We start from the raw sequence: 11994 nt of genomic DNA, 5'->3' as shown, positions 1-11994 counted from the left end.
TTACAGAAATTCCTGATACCAGTTTACACAGGATTTCAGACCACTGTGAGGTGTCATTTAACAGTACCTCTATTTTGACTCAGTCCCTCCAGCTGAGTGACCAACTACATACACTCTTGCTGACCCTATGTGAAGATCTGCCACATAAAAGACTTTCTCCTGAATCAATCCTGGAAGCCTGTGAGGCACATCTGAGGGAATCTGCTTCCCCGCCAGCAAATGCCTACATAAAGAAAATGGTCCAGCTCACTGTGGGAAGTGTCAGTGAGGTAGGCATTATTCTCATACTCTAATGATCTTTTCTTTGGCAAGAGAGGTGAGCAGCACATGGGATTCAGGTGAGAAATTGCCTGAAATTAATGCTTGTACGAATTAAGGAAATGAGGTTTGGTTCTAGACTTCTAAGCAGGAAATTGAGTGGGCATGTGTACAAGCAAATGAGGCAATGAAGCCATCTCTCACATCACTCTTACACTCCTTGGAAATGATATAAATCTAGCTTTGGCACTTAGAGTATCTTCATTTCTTTGGTTAATACTGAAGCAATTATAACTCTACAGCGATTTTGTATTTGCCAAAAGAGGACTTCACACAAGTTTTCCCTATAGCCACTATGGTTTCAGACTTTGTGAAATTCAAAGAAATCACATTGAGAATTTCATTCATCATCCTTGAGTGAAACTCAACATTTGCTGTGCAATCAAGCCTGACCACATGAAATCTTTAACAAGTAAGCACCTGAGTCTTTTACAAGAGTCAAAATATCAGCAAACATTTTTGTTTACAAGCTTAATGAAACTGGAATAACACCGGAAATACTTTCTTCTATTCTCAATTCATTAACATTCTGAGATGTCCTTTTCCCTTCCTCTCCCTTTTACTCTATTTCCCACTGTAACAGACGGTATCCCCTCTTAACCACAGCTAGTGTGAGCGCATGAAGCCATCAAAACTCAATCCTGTTTTGTGTTAAGATGAAGTTGCTCATACCAAGCAAATCAGCAGCCTCTGACAAGCAGAGGGCAAGGGTCACTTCAGCATGAGAGTCTGAAGTCCACATATATCATACGATATCGACTTGCAGTACTACTGTCTTCTAGGTAGAGCGACTAGTCACTGAAGACAACACAGCCTCTCAGCTTAACAGAAGTCATGTGATAAGGAAAAGACTGCATGAGAAAATACCGGACACCTCACCACTGTCCTCCCAGATGAATTTTCACCAAGGTAAAAAAGACTTACAATCTGAACTGTCTAATAAATTTAGAGCCAGCCTTTTCTGAGTCTTTCTCAAGCTAGGTGAATTGTTTAATTTCATGCTGTAGTGATTACACGTAGTCTTGGATGGGATATTTATTGCTTTACATATAAATGACTTCATAATGGAAAGATTCTGAGGCAAGTCAGCAAGGTTTCAATTCCTTATTTCCTCAAAGACCAGTAGTCTGAGGGCTGCAAAGAAATGATAACAAATCAGCTTGCACAGGTTTGACTCTTAAAGCACTTTGCATAAAACTTGTGAGTGAAAAAAAAAGTACTTTAAAAACTGCTTTTATACTTTGTATACTCCAGTGTATTTCTGAAGGCAAAGAGTGGGTTTCCATGAAGTTATCCTATTGCCATTAAGGAATATATATTCATCCTTCCTATTTGGTTATTCAAGCAAAATTTGCCTTTTTTTTGGTTTTATTTCTGGTTTTCTATTAAAAAAATGTTTTATAAATTTACATATTGATGGCTGGAGTGATTTCAAGACACAAGGCCAAATCCTGCTCACTCTATAAATAAACCAGAATATACTAATTTCACATTTCACTTGACTAAGACCAAGATTTTATTATCCCTCAGAGTAATTCTCTAAACTGTATTTAAATGCGGACTCTGGTTCAGATAGCTGTTTTTTCTAGTCTCTATATTGTACTGTTCACTTCATCAGAAGTCTGATTTTGGGGCAAGGAAAAGATTGGTCCAAGCTGTGCAGGCTTTTTTCCAGCATATTCAATATTAGGCATATGAACAATCCAATCCCTATGCAGAAGATCAGATATATGTTCTATTAACTTCAGCTAGAACTTAACACCTGCTTAAATACCTGTGGAACGTTTCTATTAGTCATAGGAAAAGGAGATTCTTCTGAAAACATTCAAACAACCCCTCAAATTATATTGGCTCACTCATTCAGAAACTGAGCTTATAGATTCAGACTTGCTTAAGCTGGTGAAAACTCTGCTGCTGCCAAAAAGGATTATTCCATCTTCAACCCCCTATTAGTCACAAATTCCTGCCATTTCCTTTCCACTGATTCTACTGATTATGTATTTGGGGTGATATCTGTGTTATCAATTAATTCAGGTCATGCAGCTTACACCTACTGAAGGATTTCAATGAATCTTGCATCGAAAATGTGTGAGCCATGTTTTTGAAGGCAGAATTAAATTTCTTTCTTTCTGCTTTTTAATTAAAAATTATCATCCTTAGAGGTTCTGGAACAGAACAAGAGACAATGCAACCAAAGTAAGGTTGGGGTGCAGCAGAAGTATGTACTTCCTAATAACTCAGGATGACCCCTTAGTGGAATTCCTGCAGCTGACTCCAGTAGTATGTTTTGTCTGGGCACTGTCCATCCTGAACACAGGAAGATCACTTTACAGCTGAAGGTTTTGGGCCTCAGAATATAAGGAAGATCTCTGCAGGTTATCTGCAGTTTGCAACCTTTCAGTTAAACATGTAGAATAGAATTACTATATTAGGTTTTTAAGATTTGAAATGGTTGAGGAGAACTATGAGAATTATTTTGGGTCAGAATAAGATTATGGAAGTAATAGAGTAAAGTTACCAAGCTTTCCTTGGTCCTTATTGAAGTCAGGGTTAGAAGACATACAGACGTGGAATATATAAAAATTAGTCAAGCCAAATATTATTTACAGTATCATGACTATACAATGATTTATAATTAAAATATATGATTCACTATATTGCCTTTCTCTTTCCAGACAAAGGGTCCAGATTAATGAATTATAGTCGGTCAACAGAAGATTACAGACAACTCTCTGTGGACTATAGTGACTCTAATAGTATTTCTGAAAGTACATCTTTGATACTGTCTAATCGAGGACACAGGAGAGGTAAGATTTTCCTGAAAGATTATGTTTATGAATTATGTACTCAACTTTTTTTCCCTCTGAAATGTGAGACCCCTGTGTGGTCTGGTGATAGGTACTAATTTGCATTTTTTGTTACATGACTGGGAAGGTATATTTGTGCTAAGGTGCAGAGAAGAAAGATCCTTTTTCACTGGATTCCTTTTTACTTGTGTCCTACTGTAAAGTTATATATTCCCTGATTACCATCCCCTCTTTATTGCTTTATGGCCCCTTTGCCAGGTGAAGCTGTTCAGCAGATCACAGGCTGATGGCATGTTTCTGGCTTCTGGGGTCTTGAAGCACATGAGAAATTGCAGAGCTACCCTGCAAATGCATATGAGGGGCAATGTCAAGATGGCAGCACTGAAATCAGATGAGACTATGAATAATCACTAAGACTTGAATGGTGGGGATTAATGTTTCTTCAAGCCCGCTCAAAAACAAAGGTACTAATTCTGAAATCTAGAGGAAAAAAGCAACCAACCAACAAACCTTTTAATTTTTGTCCCAAAGCCATTGTGTATTTTCTGCTCAGCCTGTTGTTTCCATTGTGCTAAATGCCAGGTTGCAATGCTGCTCTTCTGATTTACTTTACCTGGAGATATAGGAGTTGGAATTTTAGCTCCACTTTCAATAATTTTATGGCAAGAACAGCACGAAAGAAACTGGGAGACGATCTATTCATTGAAGACACTGTTAGACACCAGTCAGAGTCCTTCCCAAGCCATTTAAATCAGTGTAGGGGGATACTACGAGGCAAAGAAGGGAATTCAGCAGGAAAGAAAGTAGTGCTGTGCATGTGTATCTTCACATTTAAGTTGGAATCTGAACTAGGGACACTAGACAGGACATTCACAGTGCCCAAGTGCATGCAAAAAGTTTCTGTTGTCAAATGTCATCATCATCTTCTAAAAAAGCCCCTTAACATGCCCGGTCCCTATTTTCAGACTCCTGCTCATTTCTATTCCCCAATCCATAGTTCCCCAACTTCCCATCTGCTTTCAACCCTTTTTTCCATCCTGGGCCACTTCTGAGTTCCAGACCCAGAGGTGGATGTTTACCTCTGTGCTTCAGACTTGACTTCCTTCCTCTATGAGCCTTCATGAGAAATGGAGTACTAGGTCCCCCAGTGGCATAGATGCAAATGCGTTCTGTAAGCATGTGTGGGTTTTTTGTCCTAGACATTTCTTCCCTAAGAGAGTAACTCCAGTATTCACTACATCAGCTACAATAGAACAAGGTATGCCCACTGACTGGTTAGTTCATTGATGCCATAAATAACAGAAAATCATGGAATAGTCCTTGTTTTTTTCTCAGTGGGGAACATTAATTTGGGTTTATAATATCCAGGTGCTGATTGTTATGAAATTTGTAGAAACATATTGCCCACACTCCTCCACATCTTAAATGCTTAAAACTTACTAGGCAAAAATAAAAGGCATAAAGCATGATCTCAAGGGACTAATTTCCCTAGGATAGATGGCAAAAACCGGAGTACCCACTGCATTATCACACATCTGCCATGAGATAATTAATTGCAAGAAAGAGAATACATCTTGGGAAGAAAAAACCCATGTAACAGTCTCTCGGTCCCAAGTCCTTAGTCCCAACTGTTCTTGATACTCTCCTCCTGAAAGCTGTTTTCCTGAAGCTCCAGAATTGCAGTCAATATCAGCAGCAATAAAAACCTGAGACTGCAGCCGCTCCCTGTCCCGCATACGTCTCAGTCACATACCTACTGGCACATAGTGAAGGTAAACTCAGGAGTCTTTGTAAGACTTTTTTTTTTTAAATTGCTCAAAAACTGGACAAAAATTCAATCTAGTGAATTTTTTTTTGTGCTACCATCTCTACTGAAAAATTTCTAACTGTTCATACTCAGGATTTTATAAGAAAAACTAAAATTACAGGAGAAATCACAAAATGTCAAAGCTTCTTTGCTGCAGACATTCTTTCATGAGATGATGTATTAGAAAAACGCATTATTTTCTGGAAAGAAATATTACTATCTAGTAGAGCAGAATTATCAAGGGAGATGAATATCTACCCAGACTATACTTTAGAAGATCATTTTACATATAATTAATTAATCATAGAATCATAGAATCCTAGGGGCTGGAAGGGACCTCAAGAGATCATCAGGTCCAACCCCCCTGCCAAAGCAGCTCCATAGCTCATATTGCACAGGTCGGCGTCCAGACGGGTCTTGAATATCTCCAGAGAAGGAGACTCCACCACCTCCCTGGGCAGCCTGTCCCAGGGCTCTGTCACCCTCACTGTGAAAAAGTTCTTCCGCATGTTGGTGCGGAACTTCCTGTGCTCCAACTTGCAGCCATTGCCCCTTGTCCTGTATCCACAGACCACTGAAAAGGGGCTGGCCATTTCCCCCTGCATCCCATGCTTAAGATATTTATAAACATTAATTAGGTCCCCCCTTAGTCTTCTTTTCTCTAGGCTGAACAATCCCAGCTCACTCAGCCTTTCCTCATAGGGGAGATGCTCCAGCCCCTTAATCATCTTTGTAGCCCTCCTCTGGACTCCCTTCAGGAGATCCCTGTCTTTTTTATATGAGGGAGCCCAGAACTGGACACAATACTCCAGGTGGGGCCTGACCAGAGCAGAGTAGAGAGGGAGGATCACCTCCTTTGACCTGCTGGCCACACTCCTCCTGATGCACCCCAGGATACCACTGGCTCTCTTAGCCCCCAGGGCACACTGCTGGCTCATGGCCAACCTGTCATCAACCAGGACCTCCAGGTCCTTCTCCACAGAGCTCTTCTCCAGCAGGTCATCCCCCAGCCTGTACTGATACAAGTGGTTATTCCTTCCCAGGTGCAAGACTCTACACTTGCTTTTTTTGAATCTCATCTGGTTTCTCCCTGCCCAGCTCTCCAGCCTGTCCAGGTCTCTCTGAATGGCAGCGCAGTGTTCCTGCGTGTCAGCCACTCCTCCCAGCTTTGTATCATCAGCGTACTTGCTGAGGGTGGATGCTATTCCCTCATCATGGTCGTCAATGAAGATATTAAACAGGACTAGACCCAACACCGAGCCCTGGGGAACACTGCTAGTCACAGGTCTCCAGTCAGATTCTGCTCCACTGATCATGGCCCTCTGAGCCCGGTCCAACAGACAGTTCTCAACCCACCTCACTGTCCACTCATCTATCCCATGCTGTCTCGGCTTTGCTATCAGGATGTCATGGGAGACAGTATCAAAAGCCTTGCTGAAGTCAAGGTAGATGACATGCACTGCTCTCTTTCCATCTACCCAGCCGGTGATGAGATCATAGAAGGCTATGAGATTGGTCGAGCACAATGTCCCCTTGGTGAATCCACAGGATCAACTTCTTTGTGGGCTGCCTGTTACTTCTGCTATTTAATAGTTTGATACACAATTCTTCAAATAAGATCAATTAAATGATTCATGTGAAGAAAAATTTATCCTTCCCACCCTTTCCTAAAGGATTTAAAACATCTCTGAACAAGAATTGTTCATGGAACTGCCACTTGCATAACCCTTTCTGGTTCTACCTATAAATTTCAAACTTTATTTATTTGGACAAAGCAATGCCTATCCTCTGTAGCAGCAGAGATGACTGAAGGTGAAAAATTATACAAATCTTATTTGCTAATGACTCACAAACCATCTTATATTCCCTCCAGATTTTTATGAAGTAAAAACATTTCCAATATATTTAATGTAGCAAATAATTAGTGGAATATTTACAGTTTTTATATCAGTGATTTTTATTTCCTACTCTGATTAAGCTAGAGAAGTTCTGTGGATTTTTCCACCTAATTTTATGCCTGGAAATACAAGAACAAAGAATAGTAGGGGTAATTTCTGAAGAGCAAAAGCTGTTTCACAAATTACTCCATACATATGGAAATAACAGCCATTGTACTTACACAGTTATTTTCCAAATTACATTCACATTAAGGGTTATGAAGAGGAAGTAACTTTAACTAGAGAACTGGGAATACTGCTGGTGTAGTATTCACTTAGCCTTATCAAATAGCCATTTATCATGCCCAAGCAAGGATACAGGAGAGGAAGTAGCCAATCTAAATTTACTTCTTGCTGTAATTGTCTGAAGATCTGATGCTAAGTGCTGCTACAATTGTTTCAGTTGTGAAATTTCCTTTATTCATTTCAGGGAGAGTTCCACAGACACACAGGTCATGGGACCCCACCCTTAGTGGGTCAAGGACACAAAGTAGCTACAAACTCTTCATAAACAGGTAATTTTTAATTAAAACTCAGATTCCTAAAAGATGGAAGCTATTGTATTACCAATTGAAGTTGACAGCTAGTGTGACAACAACATTATCAGAAATTACCTGGATCACCATCTGAGCCTACTTTGCTAATAGATACTGTTCATGTAAACTTGAAGTGCATCTAGACTCAGTTTGACTCCAAGTGAAACAGTCTAGGGAAATGGAGCTTGGGCCCCAAGCAATCCATACAAAACAAGCACATCAAAGTTTTCCACCTTTACTCTTGACCACTGTGTCCTGCCAGATGTCACTGGCCTCCCAGAACAGCTGTTATCTCCGTCAGAATCAGACAGGGAAGCAGCAATAGCTTGCTGTGACTGAAACAACTGTGAAGTGGCTCCACAGAGAATGTTGAAGAGAAAACCTGTTGAGAAGATATGAACAGCCATTGCTTTCAATGATAAGGCATTCTGCAGACTCCTTATTTGTCTACATTCAGATTTTGGATCAGGTCTTGCCTTGCTGTCACATTAGCAAAGACCTGATGTGCTCTGGAGTGTTTATGACAGATCACGTGTATGATCCATCACTTTCAGTGGATTATTTGTATTTCCATCTCAAGAGAGACAACATGTGTCTCTCTTGTGTCAACTATACCCAGCCCTGCACCACCACTATACTGAAGAGTTATAGGTAACCCAGGGACACAAGCAGTAAAGACCTCTGCTCTCTCATGAGGATTAGCCTCATTTCAGCCAGGATATGAACAGCAGCCCTGTAGACATAGACAAGGAAAACTGAGAATTGTACAATTGATACTAACTCATTTTCAAAGGGGAGGGAAACACCACTGCTGCCAAACAATAGTTTTCTAAACTGGGTGTTAGCATTATGCAGCCGTAATCATGGCTGTTTCCAAAGAAGAGATCCAAGTAGCACTAGCCACTAGGCACCACAAAGACCAGAATCCCATAGTTAAGCACCATGTAATCCCTACAGACATCCCATTTAAACTGAGTTCTTGACCCAGTTAAACAGGAGTTTCTTCTTTTAACCGTGACATGAGTAATTCAGGCCCACAGGATATGCTCCATTTACATCAACTCCCAATTAAATATATCCTAAGTAAACAGTTTGAACTTCCACGATAATCTGAGTGATTTGAGCTACTCCAGTAAACCTTTAATCCTGCAATAAGAAAGAACTACAAGCAGGTTACAGGATAGCAGCAGCTTTTTCTGAAGAAACAAGTCTGTCTACCCATCTAACTACATGTGTGCATACAAACATCTATATATGCATCACACACCTTTTTAACTTTGTTAAAAATATTTTTATATCCCCTGAATAGTTCCCTGAAGCAACTCCACAAAATGCAAAAGGAAAGGATAGAACTTTGGGATAGCAGAAAAGCTTCGATGTGAATTTGGCATTTGTTAAAAATGTAATTAACAAAAAATCCATCTTAACAAAACTTTTTATTCTATACCTCATAATAATTCTTTTCTCACTGATAAGACTGTATATTTTAAGTTTATTCTAAGCACAGATGTGCCTGCTTATGTGGAAAACATTACTTTCTGGTTTGAAAATATAGTAAAAAGACAGCTTCCTGAACTGATAATTCACACATCTTTCTCTTATCTACATTGAAAATTCCCTCAGTTCCCCAAGAAATTAATGTATTCTAATGAATTAATATTAAAATAATTTAGTTCCTGTTCCTGGAAAATTCTGAATAATGTAACAACAAATATTATGGTTTTTCAAGCTTTTTTGCTTCAGAAAATAAGAAATGTGGAATTAACCTCAATGCTACAGAATTTCCAGAACGTGACAGGGATAAATTCCCTGCCTGTTGGCTTCACCATAATTAACCCCGCTAGATCTGGTTCAACAAATGGGAAAGGAAAAAAAAAAAACCCAAACAAACCCTTACTGAATTAAAGCATAGTTTAGACTTATTTATACAGTGTACTAGTAATAACATTAAATTCTTTTTCTGTAAAAAAATTTTTAACAACTTAAAAGTGACATTGTCATGGATTTCATAATATTCTGCCAATCAATATACCTTAAACTCTTTGTCCTTAAGTCTGTGTTGTTTCAGTTGCACGATATATTGCTTATGATGACATTTCCTTTAAAGGTCAGTCAGTGCAGTAGAAGAAATCCCTGGTGGAACTCAGAAGAACAGCAGACAGAACCTGCTAAGTTTAGGTTCCACATTCTCTGTGTCTACAAAGGACTACACGGTGGCTGCTGCATCACAGAAATGTTTGTTTCACAGGAAGGAAAAGGTGACTAACGAAAAACTTACAAGCTGATTTAGAAACATAAATATTACTAAAGAGTAACCTCTCATCCAGTTGTCATTCACCAGGGATGTGCATCTTAGTTATTGAGACATCCCATTGGATGAGTATTCTAAACTGACAAACTCCAAATTAGGCCTGATCCAGTCGTGATAACTCAGAACTGAAGGTAGTGAAAGCTCGTGTCCATAAAGTCTAAGTAAAAACTTTCAGTTAAACACTCTGACCTACCTCTGTCATTTCTACAAGCATCAAATGTATGAACTGTTTTCATCAACTACTTTGGCAGGAGTTTCAGAACAGCAAAAGCATTTAACAATACTGAAGCTAAACACTTACTTGTGGGTCAATGGTGCTCAAAGTACTCTTTTTTTTTTTTTTTAACATTCTATGGCTGGACAGAGTGCATATGCTAGCAGCGAGCATGCCAAAATTGTAGTTCACATACAGGTCTTTTCCTAGTTGCTGATTTGTTGTAGGACTCTCTTAAATAGAAAATATTTCTTTGGCTCTTAGATCAGAAAAATCAGAAATAACTGAATCACAGAAAACTCCATGCTGCTGCCACCCATGGAGCTTTCTGTTGTGGAATTAAAAGGGACAGTTTTCAGGCTGTGAGTCCTTTCACCTGTTCACTGTTCACAAGCTTACAACTGACCAGTAACAGAACTTCGATTTTCAGTGTCAGTGAGATACTTTGGAAAATTATATTTTTATATATAAATTTAGTTTTAAATCTGTTAGCGTGATTCTTGCTGGGGTAATAATTGAGTTTCTCAGAGAGTCTAGCAACCATTCCAACAAAGTTCTAGTCCCTCTTTATATGTGATACAATATTGCATTGTCTGTCAGCAAGCCAATACTTGTATTATGAAACAAACCACGAATTTTCCTCAAAAAAGATCTAAACGGGTACTAAGTCACACAGAATGGTTGGAAGGATCCACATCTTACAGCTTGCAGACATTTAGTTATTTCTGTAAGTGTCAGGAAAATAGGTGCCTTGCAAAGGAAATGGATCTCAGTTAAGAGCCTCTATGGAAGAAAAGGCTTTGGCTTAAAGCTTACCCCTAATTATACCCCAGAGAGTCCACACCAGAAAGACCTCAAACAGAAAGAAATCTTTAGTCAGCATTTGCAACTTAATAAACACTCACATCAATTAGATGCAGCATACAGATCAACAGAAATCTGTTTCTTTGGTTCTGGTGTTTGGGATCTTCAATCAATTAAGGAGATATTGATTAAAATTCTACATTGCCTCCTTAGTTTTCAGGTCCAGAATTTATTATTTTGTCTAGTGAACCACCAGTGACCTTACAGCTGCCTGGATCAATTGTGGTAAGTATGAACATTAAGAATTTAGAAGTAATCAAGTGACCCAACCCAGTAATCTTGCCATGTCTTTCCCCAAACCAGATTAAGTTCCTGTAGACGTAATGAGACTAGGAAAGAGGTAATTTAATTCTCAGTGCTATATAGTTATTTTCTGCTGGTGTGGAAATAGATTAATTTTTCCTCTCAGCTAAGGATGCTCACTTTAGCACAAGACTTTTTAGACAAAGGATGTGAAATGTATTGGACTCCTCCAGTTTACAGACACATCCTCTATCTTTCATTAAGGTAAAAGTCTGATAGCATACAGCACTAAAAATGAGAATAAATAAAATTTGGAATTACTCTCAAATCTAGAATAACCCGTGTGATTGTAGAGTCTGAGTATGCTCAAGTGTTCTATTGGGATTCCCTGGTTGGGCTTTTTTAATTAAATTGTTTAGGATATTATTTTATGAGAATGGAGGCAGGGAATAGCATAGTGTTGTGGCCAGCTCCATCAGGATATGTATAGACAGAAGACTAGGGGGGCCTGAGTAATACAATGCTGTGGAACTTGCAGTTTGTACTTGTCACTCATTTTTCATTCTTTGTTACATTTTCTTAGACTAAAAAAGGGAAATCCTACTTGTCCCAAAGGGATCTCAATGTGATTTTACTCAATGGGCAGTGCCTTGAGGTGCAATGTGACATCAAGTCCAAGGCAAGAGATGTTTTCAACACTGTGGTGGCATATGCAAACTTGGTGGAACATTTCTACTTTGGCTTGGCTTACTTGAAAGGTAATGAGACACAGCTAACTACAGTAACAGTTCTCTCCCTCAGTCCCTCTGTAGTTACTTTATTAATGAATTCCAGCAAGATCCTTTAAGTGCCTCAGGCAAAAACGGATCCAAGGCTGAAGAAAATGTAAGGCACATTGGTTTAAAGTGTACTATATTAATGCAAAGTATGTCTACCTAGGACTGTGCATCAGCACAG

At 39.1% G+C, this 11994-nt stretch overlaps 1 protein-coding gene across 1 annotated transcript in view; it reads left to right on the top strand.

Annotated features, from left to right (window-relative positions):
• Positions 1-236: 236 nt before the first annotated feature.
• Positions 237-11994, top strand: part of FRMPD2 (FERM and PDZ domain containing 2) — a gene marked incomplete at both ends in the record, with an annotated part of 57681 nt that continues 45923 nt past the window's right edge. Inside the window, 7 exons of the mRNA XM_084264523.1 lie at positions 237-269; positions 1101-1227; positions 2994-3125; positions 7300-7384; positions 9513-9663; positions 10948-11019; positions 11621-11795. Of these exons, the coding sequence (XP_084120649.1) occupies positions 237-269; positions 1101-1227; positions 2994-3125; positions 7300-7384; positions 9513-9663; positions 10948-11019; positions 11621-11795 (775 nt within the window). The remainder of the gene's footprint in view (positions 270-1100; positions 1228-2993; positions 3126-7299; positions 7385-9512; positions 9664-10947; positions 11020-11620; positions 11796-11994) is intronic.

This window comes from Gallinula chloropus (assembly GCF_964237585.1).
Source record: "Gallinula chloropus genome assembly, chromosome: 5".
In the NCBI taxonomy this organism is placed as follows: domain Eukaryota; kingdom Metazoa; phylum Chordata; class Aves; order Gruiformes; family Rallidae; genus Gallinula; species Gallinula chloropus.
This window is presented reverse-complemented; position numbering and strand designations above follow the sequence as displayed.